Raw genomic sequence first — 19752 nt, 5'->3', positions numbered from 1 at the left:
CACTGTTCAGAGATAACCATTGTTAAAATTTTGGTATGCCACCTTTCAGTATTTTATTTATCTCCTATAATAATAGTTATTCTAAAATAAAAGTTTTGAATTTATGTAGTTTTTAACTCCTTGTTTCACTTATTTATTTTTTATTTTTTAAAATTTATTTATTTAAATTAGTTTCAAGTATACAGTACATTGGTTAGACATCTTTATAGTTCATAAAATGATTTCCCCAGTTGCTCCCTCCCTCCCCTGGCCCTCCACTTAGCCATCATATTAATGCTAACTGCATTCCCTCTGCTGTGCTCCCCATCCCCATGCCCAACTATCACCTACTAATTTGTACTTCTTTAACCCTTCACCGCATTCTCCTAGCCCTCCAGCCCCGCTCCCCTCTGTCCGTCACCAAATTGTCCACTACATTCGCGAGTCTGTTTTCGATTAGTTTGTTCTTTTTGTTCCTTAGATACCACATATAAGTGAAATCATATGGTATTTACCTTTCTAAATACTTTGTTTCACTTATTGCTTTTATTATTTTCCCCTCATTAAGATCATGATACATAATGTTTACTGGCTATGTGATATTCCATTGTTTGGAAATATTATAATTTATTTAATGACTACCCATTTATTTTACATTTAAATATTTTTATTTTCTTTCTAACATAAATAATATAAAGATAAACATCTTTATCTTTCAACTCTTCTCTGATTATTTTCTTGAGTCAGATTTTTAGAAGTGGGAATACTAGTTCTAATACTGTGCACAATTTAAGATCCTTGATGAATATGACTATGTTTTCCATTGAAGAAGTGGTAAGTCAAAATGTATATTTTTAAGATTTTTAAAATTAGTATGATCATAATGTTTTCTAATGAAGCTGGGCCAGTTTATATTTTCACCAACAGTGACAGAGACTGTTCACATTAATATATCACATCAAAATCTCAACAAAAAAGAAAAAAACTCTCCGGGCTCACAGTCTCTGCAAATAGAAGGACTTGATAACATCACTCAGTGTTTTGCTCATTTTAAATATGTTTCTACAGTGTTTTCACCAGGGTAGATTTTGTCTCAGACTCACAATTTTCCACAATGCATAACTCTAAAAATAGATGTGCATTTCTCCACCATTTTTACTTATATTATATAATAAATGTTACTAAATTACATTATAACTACACTGTATGTGCCATCGTCTACTGTATATGAGTCTATATTATAAACAAGACAATCTTAAAGTAGTATTTTGCTTTTTGTGATAAGATCTTATAAACTTTATAAAACATCGGCAGGTTTCATAAACAGTCATCATATTTATATCTGGCCTTAAATGCCAAGATTTTGAAATACTGATGGAAAATTGAAAATTTAGGTATAAAATATACAAAGCATGGTGTTGCCATTGATAGCAATGTAGAACATCTTTTGTAAGGTCTTTTAAAATGAGATAATTTTCCCAATGTTTATGTATTACTAAGAAAACTAGTATTTAATATTCATAATAGCAAAATCTTCAGTTTTGGGTGATAGTTTATATTGACTTAACAATGGCTTAATACCAAATAACATCAAAACACATAAACATTATCTTACTATAAAACAAGATCAGGTTGGTTACAAGGGTGTTATAATATGATTTCAATCCTATTCTGGAAGATATGCCATTAATAACCAATTCTGTAGCTGTTAGTTTAAAGCTCAGGCCGTCTGGCCTTATCTGCCCTCGTTTTCTTTTCTGATTGTTCTGCCTTCTGAAACACTTGTACAGATCACTGACTAATTTTTGTAGCACTGCTTCCAAATTAGGCAGTGCTCTGGAAGGGAAGCTTCTTCAAACAATAAAACTGATAAATGGCCAGAGCCTGCTATTTTGGTCCTTATTTTCATTTTCTCCATTTAATAACTGTCCCTCTCATGGTTGCATTTTTTATTAGAATTTGACTTCATGCTAAGAATGGAGAAAGAAAGCAATTGATATCTTATACTGCATAATGCCTCTGAAATCAGGAAGTTAGCAAACACCAAAAGGATATTAAGAGTTCATATGAAAAACAAAAATACACACACCAAAAAAACACCCAAATCTAGTGGTGTCCCCAAGTCCATAGTATCCAATCCTGCTGTAGTAAATCCTAGTAAAGTTGAGGGTGGATGTGGATAATAGTCCCTGCATATTCCTGCATAGCACTCTCTTCTCTGTATGTCCAGGGAAAAGGCATTTGCCAGTTTGATAAAGACCAGTCTGTTTCCAGGGCTCAGCTCCAGATTTCCCAAGCCATAGGCCAAATGGAATCGGCTCACAAAAAGTTGCTTCTCTAAAATGATTTTTGGTGGTTGATTTGTGGTTCCAATGGAGATGAGCGGTCAACAGAGAAGGCCAGTGCTTTTCCCTACTATGTGCTGGTTCTGAATACCCAACTGAGAGTTTTCCCAGTGTTGACTGGGCTCGGTCGACATTTCTTCTGTGCCTGGGAACCCGTGACCAATCTTTAATGCCAGTTGGCCCACAGCGAATTGAGCAGCCTGTTTGTAATCGGAGACTTTGATTTTGAAACCTTCCACTTCAGGACTGTGGAAGTCATAAGTTCTTCACTCCATCCTTAAAAGCATTCAGAAATTTGGCGGGTTAGAATGGGGTGCAGCCTACTCCCAAACTTGTGTTATATATGCATGTAAAAGACTTGTAAACAGTCTCTACTGTAGGAAATTCCCATGCCATGTAAAATTCTTCACTTTAAGAAAGTTCTTTTAAAAATGCTTAGGTTGTTAGACAAAATTGTCTTCATGCTACTAATGGGTGGAACCCCATGTATACATAACAAAGTGGAAGAAAAGGACAGTTATAATTCAGGTTATCTCCTCACACACCATTTGAGTTTTCTGGATATTTTATGATGATAGGTTCCAGTCTAAGTTTGCAAAACAGAATGAGAAATAAAAAAAGTAAGAAAAGTCACTATCATCTAAAAAAGCTGAGCCCTGCAAGCAGACTGGTCTTTATCAAACTGGCAAATGCATTTTCCCTGGGATATATGGAAGAGAGAGTGCTATGCAGAAATATGCAGGGAATATTATCCATCCTCAACTATTGGAGGAAAATGTAAGTTGATATGTCATTTTTAAAGAATTCGTGTTTCAGTTGTTCATATCTGATGTATAATATAATATCTCTGTCCAAAAATGTTATTTGTGCACCCCCTGTCATGTTATTTGCCAAGGGAAAAATGTGTGAAATGAATCCCCTGCTTCGTTGGAAAACGACTTTGTGTTCTTTCTCTCATGTGCCTTCCAAAGGAATGTATTCTTGTCTAGTCTACTACAGTTACCTCCAATCAAATAAATTGTTATTGATATTTATCATAAAGCAGGCATATACTTTGACTTGCTCTCTGGTTACAAAAATTTTATAGTTCCTACATGAAAAACATGTAACTTTCAGCAACAAAAAATAACTATTTGTAATTAATGTAACACCTGTTAAATGTACTTCAGCTGTGCCTGAACACCCAAAGTGAAACTTAAAAAGTGAGAAAATAAAAAGTGTAATCAAAACCTTAAATGTTTGTGAATTATCTGAACGAATGAGAAATTAGTAAAATAATTACCTATAAAGGTATTGGAGGCAGGATAGCAAATTGGTCGATATCAGTTATACCTGCTTTCAGATCATGGCACTGCTGTGAAATGCTCATTGTTCAACTTCAGACACATTATTTAGTGTCTCTATAGCTTCATCTTCTCATTTATCAAATGGGCACAGTAATAGCTCCTGCTTATGGCCATTGAGAGAATTAAATGAGTTAATACATGAAAAGTACCTAATACATTGCCTAAATATTTTAGGCATTTAAAAAAAAAATCCATTTTACTAATTTACCACCATTTTACTAATCTCCATTCCATACTTTAGAAAGATGTCTATGAGTACATGCATTTGTTAACACTTTAGATACATTGTTAGGCATAAGGGAGAGCGAAGATAAAAGGTAGAGTGAAATCTGCAGAGAGTCTACAGTCTAGTTGGAGAAACCAGGAGAGGAAACTAATGACAATACAGTGTATTATGCTATCATGGAGCTCTACACAGAATACCGTGGGCCCAGATATAAGGATCATGGAAGTTTATCGAGAGAGAAGTCTGGTCGGAGAAGGTTTAAAAGAAGTGGTAGATTATTCATAGGAGCTTAAAGAATTAGTAGGACTTGGCTATTTGAAGAAAAAGGGAAACCATGTTCTATGCGAAGGGGTAACATCCGCAAGAGGAAAGGGTGAATAACTATGTGAGAGATCTTGGTACATTCAGGGGACTAAGTACTTAAGTGTAGATGTAGAAAGATTCTGATGTGTAAAGAGTCAGAGGATAAAGTTAGTAAAATCCTGAACAGCCTGCATATGATGCTAAGAATGCTGAAAGACAAGATTGTCATTTGCTTTTATTTTAGTAATTTATTTTTCCTATCTTTAATCCCCTCCGCCATTTCCACCCCCGACCTAAGGATGTTGCTCTTTCCCCTTAAGAACTGGATCTTTGAAGGCGGGGCGTCTCTTCCCACATGCTCACAGTGTGCACATGGGGCCTGGTGTACCCGGGGCCTGGCACACCCAAGACCTTCTACGTGTAAAGCAAATGTGCTAACCACTACACTATGGAGTCGACCCCTATATTTTAAAGAGAGAATTGTTGTATGAACAGAATTGGATTTTTAAAATAGAACCCTAGTAGCATAGTGGAAATACCTTCACCCTTGGTCAGGATTTACACATTTTTCATAATTGTTTCACCTTTGTCTTCTGAAAGGACCTCATATGAACAGGAAATACTTTTTGTATTACCTATTTATTCATTCACCAAACATTTCTTGAGGAATTAACTATGTTATATTTTTGGCATTGGGCTAGATTCTGAAGTTGAAAATCTGCTCTTAAGGAGTTCACAGTCTAGTGAGAGAGATTGACAGTAACAAAACATTGACAAAATATCAGTGCAGGGGACCCTCAGCCAGAGAGCCTAGAATGATGGAGGCATAGGAGGGGAAAAGAAGGGTGAGATTCAGAGCAGGGCTGGAATTTGGGGTGTTATGCTCAGAGACCATTGCTACTTGACATGCAACAAGAATGGTTCTCATTAATTCCATAAAAGCTTCAGTAAGATTTGTGTGTGTACTAGAAAAGTGGAATGGAGAACTGAATCAACTGACTTTACTTAAATGTCTGAATCATTGGTTTATTCCTTCTTTAATTTATTCAACACTCATTGAGTAATATGTGCCAAGAATTGCTAGACTTAGAGTTACAAAAGCAAATGAGCCTGGCCCCTGTACTTTATGTGCAGAGACATAGTATGAGATTATTTAAAAGGTATTTCTTTGATTAACAAATCTGTGCTTTTTAAAATCCAATCTCTTCAAAACATAAGGACAGAATGACAATTAAAGTCTATAAAAGGTCTTATACCTTTCAGGTAGATCTTAGATCTCATCAGAAGAAAAGAAATTGTAATTATGTGTGGTCATGGATGTTACCTAGACTTGTGTGATCATTTTGAAATATATACAAATATTAAATCTTTAGGTTGTATACCTAAAACTAATATAATGTTTTATGTCAATTATACCTCAATAAAAAAAAGTAAAGAAGGAATAACTACCATTTAAGATGTAATGTGCTTATGAAGCATCTCTGGATCTTGTTAAAATGCATATTTTGATTCAGTAGGTCTTAGGTGGGGCCTGAGATTATCTTTTTCTAGTACGCTCCCAGGTGATGCTGCTGCTGCTGCTCTTTGGCTAACACTTTGAGTACCAATGCTCTACAGGGCCCTCTCCTTGCCAGGTTCAGAAAATATGTGTAAAATATAGTGCGTAAGCAAGATAGCATCTCCTTGGACCCCAGATCTATGTGTTATTAAATGCTTTTAGGCAAATTATTTAACTTCTCTGTACCTTATTTCCCCTCATTTGGAAAATTAGAATACTTCCCTCATTGGTATTATTATTTTTAACCACCCTGTTTCAAGTTCCTCTCCAACTCTTCTGTCTTTAACAATGAATACAATTGGAAAAAAAAAAAAGTACAAAAGTAAAAATTAAAAATTTGGCTGAAATTAGGGTGACCCCTTGGTTCTGGTTTTCCTGAGATTTTTCTAGAGTTAGCATTGAAAGTCCCAGGTCCTGGGAACTCATCATTTGTGGGCAATTTAGGATGTTTGTTCATCTGAGCCGAATTTCCAGTGGGTCTTGAGACAGAACTCTCAGAGGCAGCTTGTTCAACAGGGTAATGACTAGGAAAAAAATTGTTTATTTAGGTAGAATTTCATTGTTGGTTTTGTTTTTAACACTTATTTTGTGTGTGTTTATTTGCTTTTTGCAGTGTTCAAAAACTGAATGAGTTCCTCTTGAGTGATGAGATTGGTGAGGACAGCTGGCGAACTGGTGAAAGTACTCTTCCTTTTGAGTCCTGTAAGAAACATACAGGAGTTGTAAGTGCTTTTTCTTATTATGGGAACCGTGAATGAGGAACAGTCTCAAGAATGAATGCTTTAAAATGGGTACATTCAGAAGAAATTGTAAGCTTTACTTTTAATATATATGAAGAAAGGTTGCCACCTGCTTCTGCAACAAACCTCATAAAGCTAAAATCAATAAACAAGTAAGGCTTATCTTTATAAATCAAAGAATTATTCTGAGAGAGATAGTAAATTTTCAATTCAAGCAGAAATTGAGATTGTACCTCAAGCTTTATATAACAATAATACAAATTCAGCTTATAATTCCTGCACCATATTTTTATAATACCTTTTAACTATATTACACTTTTTAGTTTAAAAAGTGCTTTCTGATGCATTGTCTTTTGACTCACTTAATGTATTACATTACCTATATTTATTTTCCGATGACTATATTGAGTTTGCATGTTATGTGGCTTGAATAACATCAGAAGATTAGTAAGTGGCAGAGCCAGAATTAAAACTTGAGTTTTGTAACTCTTGAAGTAGTTAATTCATCCATTACACAAATATTTACTCAGTATCTACATAAAGGTTGGACATACAGTCAATGTTATTTTGTCATGCATTACATGTTGTATGACATGGGTTATGCATTTGCCTGTTTCTGGACTTATTGGTCACCCTGTACTCCATGCCTAGACCTAGGGATATACAATGAACAAGGCAGACAAGATCTTTCTTGTCATAGTTTGCTTTCTTGAGGCAGGAGTCAGATGATAAAAAAGTAAAAAAATTAGATGATTTCGCTGTGGGAAGAAGAGCTAGCATTTGAGCTAAGACGTGAATGAAGAGTAGGTACCTGTTCTGCAAAGATCTGGGAAAAGAGCATTTCAGGCAGAGAACTAGCAGATGCAAAGGCTCTGAGGTGGGAATGAATTTGGTGTTTGATACAGAGGAGCACTATGGTTGAAGCCTGGAGAAGAAGGGAGAGACAGGACAAGGTAAGTGCAAAGATAAAGGTTTTGTAGATTATGGAAAGAGTTTGGATTTTATTGGTATGTAATACAAAATCATGGTTTTGAAGTAGGGACTGATATAATTTTTATTTATATTTTTAAAAGATCACTTTGGCTACTGGGTAGAGAGTAGTCAATGGGGACAAAAGTAGGACGGATAGACTAGTAAAGAGGTCATTATAACAGATGTAAGAAACGATGATGGTTAGAATTAGTTTTAGTGGCAGCTGCAGTGGACATTGTGAGGAAGTGATCAAATTCAGTATATATTTTTTAGGTTGAGCTGACAAAAACTTGGTAATAGATTGGATACAGTGAATGAGGGAGAAATAGAATCAAAGGATGAGTCTTAGGTTATTGGCTTGACTGGTAGGTAGATGGTGGAGCCATTAACTGAAATAGGGAAGCTGAGAAAAGAGTTGATTGGTGTTGAGGTAGAATCAAGAGGTGTATTTTGCACATGATGATCTTGAGATGTATATTGACATCCAAGAAGAGAAATCAGCATCGGAGATGTAAATTTAAGAGTCATTAGCCATTAGATAATATTTGAATCAGTGGAACTAGACTCTTGAGAGGCGTATCTGCAAAATTCTGAAGAAAGTTTTTAAAATTAATATGTATATTTCATAACAGTAAGATAGAAAGATATTATTCTAAAACAAATTATAAGTTAATATTAGTTATTTGTGTTACTCTTAGAGAAAAAATATGAATATATTTACTATTTATGTAATGAAATAGAAATGCACACACAATCTCCCGACTGGAATTGATTGAGGCTTGGAAAGCCTTTATTAGGAAGTCAACCTGTATTAAATTTTTCTTTACATCATGTTTAAAAATGCTAACAATAATTAAGATGAGCACATGGCTAAATTTAGTTTTGCTGTTTTCTTCTACTTTTCTGGAATTATTTTTTTACTCTCTTATTTTACTGAGCAAGTATGATTTTGTCCGAGAAGGAACTACCACTCATGCTTATATAGACTAGAGTAACAATTGCTCAGAATGCTTATTTGCTATTGTGTGGACATGGACACAAAGGGAAGAACATACTATAGAGTGTCTATACTCTATATGTGAGGCAGCAGAAAAGTCAGACATTTAATTAGAACCATCCTTGTCACACTTTGAATGATAGGAGGCTACCAAAGAGCTTATTAGATCATCTTTCAGAGATGTGGGGATGAGCAGAGTGAGATGACCTCGAGAAAGGGGATATAGGAGGTCAAGTTTGTGGAGTTAGGGAAATATGAAGAATCTTTTGTATGGCATGAGGGATAGAAGAAAAATTGAACTGAGAAAAGATTTTTGGAAGGAAAAAAAGAATCCCCTTCAAATGCATCCAATATCTTCAGGGTTATTGAAACCAGACTGGACTTCTGATGTCTTTCAGGGTCATTCATCACTGCTGATGGGCCAAACCACAAATGACAAACTTTTTAAAATGGAGTGAAAAAAGCTGTGTTTGAAAATAACACTAATGGAAACTCCTTGTTGAGAGCGCTTGAGATGCTATGTATTCTGTAAAAGCTTAGAGTTAAGTGGTTTTGGCTGTAGAATCTCCATGGAGAATTAGTGACATTCTAGAGCCAAAGTCTCTTCAAATTACATCTGTGGAACTCCGACTCAAATCTCTGTCAACACATCTCCTCCTCCCACCCTCTCCTTAGTTTTGTGAAGAACATGAAGTCATTTCTTTTGGACCTCTGGGGGCAATACTACTATAGAATTCTTCTAGAAGACAGTGAATATATGTATAGGAATAGACCTGTCTTATGTGGAAAATATACTTAGCTTAAAGGATAGCGACTTTTTACAGCATCACATGCAATGCACTTCCAAGGTCATCTGTGAGGACTGTGAGAAGAAAAAGAAAACTAAAATAAAGTTTCATGAACACTTTCTCTCTCTCTTTTATTTTTTAAGTTAAAATACATTAAATGTTTTCTGTGTGACAGAACCACTGCAAGTTCTTCTCAGTGGCTTTTTAATTTGTGGATTTATTTACATGTAGACTGGAGATGTACTATTTGATAGTTTGATGTTCTGTTGATACGCCAGTTGATGGAAATTGGAAGAGCAGTATCTTGTTTGGATTAAATTACTGATTATTCAAGGACATTCCTAATTCCCATAACAGAACTCAATGGACTTTTTCAAAAAGCTAAACCTATAGTTCCAGGCCAAAAAAAAAAAAAGTTGCACAATTTGAGAATTCTTTGCTTTTATAGATAATTTAACAGTTTTTAAAAGTATTATAATTTAGCCTTTGTAATTTCTATACAGAGTCGAATTTTCTACCTTCTCTATATCCATATGTCTCTATCTCTGTGAAAATAAATTCAAAATTAGAGAACAACAGATTTCTAGTTATGACCTAATTTAGGTTCATTTTAAGTATATGGAGACTGTCCAACCTCAGCCAGCATCTCTTTATCATTCTTTAGTCCTCTGACTAGGAACACTGCTATAACATTTGAGCAAGACATGATCATTTTACAATGCTTGTAGGTCTCCTTATGACATAATATACATGTTCTAGATCTTTATGCTTTTTTTTTCACTCCACAATGGATCCTCAGGAAATGTGTAGTTCAATCTGATTTATGTGAGTGTATGAGATTCAAAATCCTCATAATTCAGAGAGTGATCAACAATGTATGGTTGGAATGTTAATAAGCCTGATGGCCTAACGAGTAGATTCAGATTTAACCTGAGTTAGCCTACTTGCCTTTTGATATGACACACATCTTTTTATTGCCTGGGTATATTTATCCAGAGAGCTAGAGAAGAAATATCCAAAACATAGTTTGGGTCTCAGCACTTATCTTCCATCATTTGCAAGTACCACATCTTCACATTTTTATTTTTCTTAAAAGACTTGTAAATTAGGTTTAAAATGATAGTTTAACACTTTTTTGTTATCATTTGCCTTTTTTTGCAGGGGACTGGGGGGTGAGGGAGAAGCCATTGATATTATTTAAATATGACATTTACTTGTTTCTTTTTCTTGGAATTCAAGTGGAGAAGTAGCAATATGAGTTCAGTTAAACCTCAATTTTTTTCATAAAGCTTCAACTTGTGTTTCCTCCCCCTGCCCCCATTTGGAATGCAGCAGCCGAAAACTATAAACAGGAAACAGCCTGGAAGATATCACCTGGACAGCTATGAGCAATCAACACGACGTCTACGTCCTGTAGAGACAGAGGATATTGCAATAAAGGTTATTTTACTTCCTGGATTCTTGCATGAAGAGAAACATTTATGTTACTATTTATAGTGAAGTTCAGCAAAAGTGCCCAATACCAAGTTTTTAAAGTCTCTTTACAGTGATCACTAATCCTTATAACATTAAAAAAATATTCTGATGCATTTATAATTCTCAGTTCTTCCTTATCTCCCAACCACAGTTTTTGCTGTAGCAATATGTTTTAATATTTGGAGAATGAGCCTTTCTTCTGAATCTGCGTTAGAAGCTAGTATCCAACATATTTCCTCTTGGACAATTATGTTTATCCACCAAGTAAATTGACTTATAGAGAACACTAATATTATAAATCGAATTTTTAAGAAAATAAACTTTTAAGAAAATAAGTGTCTTCAACCAGGAAAGGCTTAGACTAGTGTTGCATGTATTTGCCCAGGTTCCCAATACTGCCTTTAATCTAAGTTCAAACTCAGCCTTTTGTACTCCCACCACAGATACTTTTGTATCTGTGCTTAGATAGAACAGGCCACCAGAGGAACATGAGCTGAGAGCTGATAGTTGGGATAAGCCCCAGGAAGGGGTTAGTGCTGTGCAGGGACTGGAACAGATGCTTGCAGCAATCAAAGGCCTCTGGACTTTGGAGTTACCAGAATCCAGGAAACTAGCTGCTTTGACTGGTCCAGACTCTCCAACTCCCTGTACTGCCCAGCCAATCAGAGAGTGAGGGAGGTTCAGTAGGGTGTATAGTAGAGTCAAGGGCTACATTTGATCTTCTCTCTATCTTTATTGACTGGCACAATACCCGTTTCACAGTAAAGCACTTAAAATTGGAGCAAATGTGTTAGTGGACGGAGGAAGCTAATGCTAGTCCTACCCCGGCCATTAATTTGATGTATGACTTTTGGGCAAATTATTTTGCCTCTCTGAGCCGAGGTTTGCCCATCTCGAGGTAGGGATGCCATTTTAACATGGTCGTTTTGAGAATAAAATATGTCACCTATGAATTTTAAAAAGCTGTAGTTATTCTTAACCTTGGCTGTACATTAGAATCACATAGAAAGATTTAAATGTGTGTGTGTATAATACCTGCACATCATTAAAAAAAATAGTTCTAGTAGTTTCCTAGGCAATTGTAATGTGCAAGCAGGGTGTGAACTACTAGGCTATGGAAAAGTAAGTCGTAAGATACTGGAAAGGGTCCTCTATGCTGATAATTCTCAAATATTCCCAGATAACCACTAAGGTATTAGTGACTAAAGAAACGGAGTCAGTTTTTCAATTAACATTTTCTATTCAATATTGTGAGAATTTAAAAATGTCTTCTCCATGTGTCTTTTAAATTTATTTTAATTTCAAATGTAAGAAAGAGAGACTATTGTGATTCCCCTCCCAACTTGATGCTTTATGCACCAAAAAACTCTACAGAAAACAATAAAACCCTCCTTATCAATGGTCTAGGGTCTGCTATGCCTCTGAATGGCCACTACAAGCCCATTTTCAAGTCCAAATTAATTGTTTATTTATGGTGGAAATTCCCATATTGATAATAACTTTCTTTTTGAAAAATTTTTTATTGTGAAATATAACATACCTACAGAAAAGTACATAAAATATATACATACATTAAATGAAAAAGTAAACAGCTATCAGCCACCACCAAGAACATCAGCCAGCTCCCTCCCAAGGTTCCCCCAACACACACATTTGCTGCTCTCCCTCATATCTCTGCCCCAAGACGTAATCGCCACCCTGACTTTTATAGTCATTTTCTTGATTATCCTTGCTATATATACCTCCCTTAAGACATATTTTTGTTTTTTTAAGTTTAAATATGTGACTATATACGTATGTGTTTTGCTTATTTCTTAATATTATGTATGTATAATTTACCCATGTCATTGTGTGAAGCCATAATTCATTCATTCTCATTGCTGTGTAATGTTCCATTGTATGAATATACCAGAAGTATTTTATCCATTCTACTTTTGATGGTCTTTTGGTTACTTTTTAGTTTGGGGCTATTGTAAACAATTGCTGAGTCACAGGGTCTGTATATCCTCAATTTTCCTAGATGATGGCAAACTATTTTTTAAAGTGCTTGTGCCAATTTACATGGTAAGCAATAGTGATCAAGAGTTCCAGTTGCTCCATGTCTTCACCAGTGCTTCTAGCATTTTGCCAAAGTGTGTGTCGTGTATTTGGAAGGTGCAGCTATGTCTTGCTGTTGTTTTTATTTGTATTTTTTCTGTTTTCTAATGAGGTCGACACTTTTATATATAGCCCTTTGGGTTTGGATTTCTTCTTTTGTGAATTGCCAGGATATTTGTCTCTCCTGTTTAAAAAAATTCTGAGTACTACTTCTTTAGCAGGTATATATGTTACAAAATTCTCCCACTCCAAGCTTGGCTTTTCACTCTCTTTATGGTATCAGAAGTTGTTAATTTTAATGTAATCTAGTTTACATAACTTTTCCTTTATGGATGATGCTTTGTTTTTCATCTTATTTAAGAAAACATTTCTTACTGGAGGTCATGAAGTATTCTATATTAGCTCCTAAGATCTTTGAAGCTATACATTTAACTTTTAGTTCTTTAATTGACCTTGAATCACTTTTTGTGTTTGATATGAAGTAGGAATGGCATTTAATAGGGAAATCAGTAATCGATATCTTAGTTATCAATTTAGCAGTAGTAAATTTAGCAGTAGTAATTTTACTACATTTAGTAGTAAATGCAGTAAATTTAATTTTTAATATGATATTCGGGTGTCCCAGCCTTGAGTATTGATCACTGTCCCCACTGACCTTCAGCACAGTTCCAGTCACATGTCAAGGATCTTTATATTTCTGTGTTGATGGCTGGCTTTCATTTATTTTTCTCTGATTTATTTGCCTAATATTCCACTATTAGGATCATTATAACTTTCTAGTTAGCATTGACATCTTCTAGGACAAGTTCTTACACCTTTCTGTTTTCTGCTATTCTTGGCTTTTTGAGGAGAAGAGGCTTAGGTGATTCAGAGTTTCAACATCTCTGAATTTGTCGTACTCTTCTGTGTACTTTGACTTGATATATCTTTACTACTTTCTTTACTGAAATTTTTTGCAGACTAAATTTTATTTAGCATTTTTACCTATTATCAGCAGAAGGAAATGGATAATGATCTGTGTAAGGCCCTGCTTTTAAATAAAAAAAAAAAATTTTAATTGGGAAATTCACATAGCATAAAAATAACCACTTTAAAGTGAACAATTCAGTGATATTTAGTACATTCAGTGTGGTGCAACCACCACTTCTACCTAGCTGCAAAATATTTTTTTTAATAACCCCAAAGGAAACCCCATATCCATTTTTTTTAATAACCCCAAAGGAAACCCCATATCCATTAAACCCCATATCCTCATTTCTCCCTTTCTTTTACCTCAGGCAACTGCCAATCTAATTTCTATCTCCATGGATCTACCTGTTCTGGATATTTCATAGGAATGGCATAATACAATAAGTAACTTTTTTTCCTGTCTGGCTCCTGCCTTTACATTTTAGTTCATTCTTTCTCCTTATCTCTGATCCTTACTCCTATTCCCCTCATCCCTTCCACATTGTGGTACCAGCTCTGTGCTTGATATATGCACTTATACTTATATCCCTGTAAAATAAGTAGTGTTGTCAGGAGCATCTATGTGCTTTCAGTTTACTGAAATGTTTTGTGATGGTTTGTTCCTTATACCTGCACTACTCTATTCTGTAGTATGCATCACTGCATTTTACTTATTCTTCTAGCGATAAACACTAGGTTTGCCTCCATCTTCTATCACAAATCATGCTATGATGATCATTTTTGTGCCTCTCATTTTATGAATCTTTGCAAAGATTTATATGTTAGATGCACTCACTCACCTTCATTGAAGATGTGGGTACCTGTTTTCTAGTTCATCTTTCTACCTTAGTTGATGCCACACATGCTGTGATTTAAACTTCCAAATGCACAGCCTATCTAGTATCCTAGCCAAGAAATGCTTAATCTACCACTACTCCATTTCCACAACCTCACCTATGTTCACACTTGGCTACCACTTGGAACTACTGCTCTTTTGAAATCTTAAACTCTATAGTACCAGCCAATCACTTACATCAAATCCTACCCTCCAGCTCTCTTAGGCCTTCACCTTTGCTGTTATTATTTTTTAACTTCATTGAAACCTCCAGTAACTTGAGCCCTCTTCCTTTTCTCCCAGTCCTTCAGCACCTTTCTGTAAGCAATCCAACCTCATGCCTTCTATGCTCTTATAACCAGGCTGCTGAGTACTATGGAGAAAATGACACAATGGTACAAATCGGCATAGCTACAGATTTATCATCTCCAACCTCAGCTGACTCTCAGTAGTTCTTGGCAATCCTTTTGCATGCTTCTCATCAGCACTATTTTCCATAACTTACAGTAGTTTTTTAACTGTCATTACTCTCTTTCCACCTCCTTCAGTCTCTCTTTTTGCTGCCTCTTTCTGCAGATAACCTTCACTTCTAGTTCACAGAAAATGTAAAAGTTGTCATGTAGGGTTTCTCTCAGTTCCATGCTGGCCCTCTTCCAAACCCATTATATTAGCCTCCTTGTTTACTCTCTCAAAGAAAGAGGGATCCTCAGCTTCTGAGGCTGTACAATTTCTTTGAGCATTAATAGTCATTTAACCACAATATCTTAAACCCCCATCCCAGCTACCTCTATTCATTATTTCCATAACATGTTCTTATTGTAGTTCTTTACCCAGAAATGCCTTCATTGAAATTCAATATCTCTTCCAAAACTAGTTAAAAGGCCTCCTCTTGCAAAAAGTTTTGTTTTTTTTACCCATTTCAGACATAAATGATTTTCTTTCTGAACTGCTATTGCACTTATTTTCTGTCCCTCTGCTTGTTACTTAGCCCACACAGTCTAGTATTGTACTTATGTCCACGGTTTATTTACTCATTTAATAAAGTGACTTTTCACTCTAAGTTGTTCATTTTATCAAGAGCTTTAAGGGACATATTTACTTAGACATCACCACTCTACTCAGAAAAATTCCTAAACAATAATGTGCTTAGAAAGTTCATCATTTGTGATTTTAAAACAAAATATTATTAATTTATGAGCAAGGTATATCCTTACTTTAATTTCCTTTAATTTTCCAGGCACCTTCCCTTCCCTCATCTGTCTCTATTCATGCTCCCCGTCTTTGGGTTTTTAACTTCTTTCATTTTCCATTTTTTAACTATTAAAGCTACCAAGTCCACTTGAAGCCTATTAAAACAAATAGATTGCTTTGGATGATTCTAAGATCTTGTGATCTTTTCTTGTTGTTGAGGTTTATAGTGCCAAGCAATGCTGCCTCACTTCTGTGCTTTATTCCTCTCTCCTCTTTACTCTTTCTTTCTTTAAAAAAATTTTTCTTTTAGGTTCAATGAATAGTAGTAAATACATATAGTTCAAGAAACTCATGTCTTATAAAAACCTTCCTTATCAGCTAACAGAGTCATTTGGTTGGAATAATTTGCAATTATTTCAGTTCTTTGCATCACCAGGATTCTGGGAATTGCCCAGCAGTGAAAAAATAATCAATGTAGGGATTACACCAGAAAACATTTGAGATGATTGCTTTTTAAGAATGCTCATAGGTAAATGGCCCAGTAATTCTAAATTTCTAGAGAAAATTGTAATTTTTAGAATTCTACATCATATGACTAAGTTGAAGACCCTCTTTTTACTTCCGTTCTCTTTGTTTTTATTTATATCTCTTAAATAGTTGTAACTCTAAATTAGAATTTTACTACTGTGAGTTCTACTCTGTCTAGAAATTCAGTGCCTTAAAAAGAAAATATATTTTAATTAGAACTATTCTTTAACATCACATACTTACATAATTTTATAATTTAATTTTTGAATTCTTATTTTCTAGGTCACAAATGGGTACTTTTCATGGGGCAGTGGTTTAGCTACATTATCCAATATAGATATTAGAATTCCAACAGGTAAGACTCATTTGTTACTAATTTTTATAATGGTTAATTATCACAACCACAGATTTTTAAGATGATGGAGCCTAGCAAAAAGAAAAACTTTTTAAAGACTTAAACATTATTTATAATTACTTATTTGCATCATGGAGCTCATGAGCCATTGTATCACTGTGGAAATGACTGGAAATGATAAGATTTGCCTTCCACTACTGAGTGTAGACCTTTGAACAAGTTATTTACTGTTCAAATTAACTGTGATCAGTTCATTTGTTGATTTGTCTCATTTAAGTAATGGAGTAATTGAATTCTCATTTTGTTTGAGAAGGGATTTAAAGAAAGAGTATATGAGCAAATTATTATTTTTTTAATTCCTCAGGAAGGCTGATAAAGTTTTCAGGGCATTTAAGGCTGAAATACTCAATAATTTTTATTTAAAATATCTGGATAATTGAATAGAAATATTTTTTGACCTTGCCTGATGGTCAGTAGCTTGGGACTTTTTTATTATACATGCAACTCAAAGTAAGAGATTGGAGAAGATGTCTTAGTAACAGACCAAATCACTTTTATCCCAATTATCAATTTTAGTCAAAACTGCCCTTTTCTCCTGAATAAATTTAATAATAAAGTTAAAACTAATCTAGATGATTTAAGTAATTTTTTCTTGCTCTGTTCATTAATGCCATCTAGTCTCTTAGTTTGAAAAAAAAATAAGTCAGATCTATATCTTTTAATTTTTCTTTCCTTTTTCAAAAACACTTATGTATCACAGAATATCTTATTGCTAGAGACCAAAACTTGGCCATTGATTGTAAAACATCAGCCTTTTCTAAATGTATTTTGGTTTTATTTTACCAAGAGAATTCCATCTCATTCTGTTATTATCCTTCGTTCATTTCTCTAGGTCAGTTAACCATGATTGTGGGCCAAGTGGGATGTGGGAAGTCCTCTCTTCTCCTTGCCATCCTTGGTGAGATGCAGACACTGGAAGGAAAAGTTCATTGGAGCAAGTATGTATGTTTTAAATTGGTTTCTATTGCCCTGTCACACATCTTATGATTTTTCCAAGGGAAGAAATTAGAGCAATAGATTTTTGTGTTAGGAATCTGAGGGCCTCGTCAGAAATGAGCACAGCTTTTGTTTGTTTAAAGTAGTGGAAACCGTAGATGTCATAAATTAAGAATTATAAAGCAATTTTATAGAGGTTATGATAGTATAAAGTAGTATGTTGCTGAGATAAAAGTAAGATTGAGATTGCAAAGGTAGATTTTTAAAGTTAAATGAATAACACTCAAAGGAATAATTAAAAAAATTCATGTTGTAATAAGAGAAGTTATGAAAAACTTGTATTATGTATACAGCTTAAATGCAAACAGAGCCTTAATGATTCAGTGTTTAGAGAAGAAATATCAAATAATTTTTTCTAGAATCTTCATAAGTGTCTGAGAAATCAACCATTTCTCTTTACACCCAATTTAAACTAGACACTAGAACTATCTAGTTAGAGATATGGAAAGGTCAGATTGGTGTGTTGTGCAATCCTAAAGGCATGACAAAAGAAGGAATCTAACATGGTTCTGGTATTTGAATGGTTGGCCTGGCATCTTCAAAGCCCATTGCGGTAATAAAGTGACTCAGAACCACATTACCTATTTAGTAGACTCCCCATAAACAGTTTATGAAGAAATTGGTTACAGCTTTTCTAAGAAATTGGACTGTAGACCAGTTGTTCTCAATCAGGTATAATTTGGGGGGCATTAGGCAATGTCTGGAGATGTTCTTGACTGTTACAAAGGGGAATTAGGCTGCTACTGATCTAGTTGGTCAGTAGTAGCCTAATTCCCCTTTGTAACAGTCCAGGGATGATGCTAAACGATCTACGATGCACAGGACAGCCCTCACTCCTTCACAACAAGGAAATTATTTGTTCTCAAATGTCATTTGTGCCAAGTTAGGAAATCTTGCTCTAGACCTACATATGTTCTTTAATATGTCATACCTACCATTGTGAATTCTACTGTGGCTTAGTCTGCTGTTCACATACATAGACATCTCTCAAGAATGAGTAAAGACTATTTAAGGTCATTTTAAGAACAGATTCTGTTTTAAACTCCAATTAAGAGAAAGAAATGCTTATATGTAAAATTCAAACTGGAAACAATAGAATTGTAAATTCTTTTTTTGGTATCATTGTTGAAAGAAGGAGGCTTAGAAATGTTGAGTGTACATTTTATTCCCATTGGGAAAATTTAACACACAGTAGACATGAAACTATTTAATGAATATCAGCAGAAAGCTCGATAAATAATTGCTACTTGCAGTTTGCTTCATGACAAGTTCCTGTTGATCACTAAGACCAGGCACCAGGCAGTGTTTGCCCTGTCACTATCACCTTCCATTTTGGATAACTGTAGGTTTTAAGAAGTAGGTTTTCCCAAATTAAATTATATTGCGTGACATGTGGAACCATAATCAAATCATCTGGGTTTTGTTTTTACCTTGTTTTACTATCATTAAAACTGAGAGAAACAATAGAGACAGTAACAGAAAAGCTTGAGATTTAATTTTTATGCTGCTAAGACATTCTCATCTAGTCATCTCTAGTGTTAAAGATTTTTTTTCCCTTGGCTTCACTTGGGTCATATTGACCCATATTGACCCAATATTATCATTAATAATCATTATCATTTTGATAATGGATAAATAAATGATATGGGAATTAGGAAAATATTTTACACAATCTAGTTATTTTCTTGAGTGCTTAAGCAAGATATCCTATCTCATTTTGTAAAGGTTGTGAATTATTTTATTTAAAATAACATAGTGTAATAAAGCTTGAAAATAAAGATATCAAGAAAGAAAATAAGTTTTAAATAATAATTTGAAATATGGAACACATGCACTGAAGTCCTACATATTTATAAAATATGGGCTGCAAATTCTACTCTGAGCTTCATGAAAGCTAGGCAAAGAGATTAACAGAGGTAAAAACATACATTTACTCGGTAGAAGTTAAGATTTTTTTGGAAAGAAATAGGAAAGGAATCTCTCCAATAGATCTTAATTTTAAAGCTAGTAAA

The 19752-nt window shown here is 34.5% G+C and overlaps 1 protein-coding gene across 1 annotated transcript in view; it reads left to right on the top strand.

Moving 5' to 3' along the window:
* ABCC9 (ATP binding cassette subfamily C member 9) overlaps nucleotides 1-19752 on the top strand; it is a 118597-nt gene that overhangs the window by 38244 nt on the left and 60601 nt on the right. Inside the window, exons 15-18 of the mRNA XM_006912678.3 lie at nucleotides 6371-6479; nucleotides 10587-10694; nucleotides 16612-16684; nucleotides 17577-17682. Coding sequence (XP_006912740.1) covers nucleotides 6371-6479; nucleotides 10587-10694; nucleotides 16612-16684; nucleotides 17577-17682 — 396 coding nt within the window. The remainder of the gene's footprint in view (nucleotides 1-6370; nucleotides 6480-10586; nucleotides 10695-16611; nucleotides 16685-17576; nucleotides 17683-19752) is intronic.

Source organism: Pteropus alecto, unplaced genomic scaffold (genome assembly GCF_000325575.1).
Source record: "Pteropus alecto unplaced genomic scaffold, ASM32557v1 scaffold103, whole genome shotgun sequence".
Taxonomy (NCBI): Eukaryota; Metazoa; Chordata; class Mammalia; order Chiroptera; family Pteropodidae; genus Pteropus; species Pteropus alecto.
This window is presented reverse-complemented; position numbering and strand designations above follow the sequence as displayed.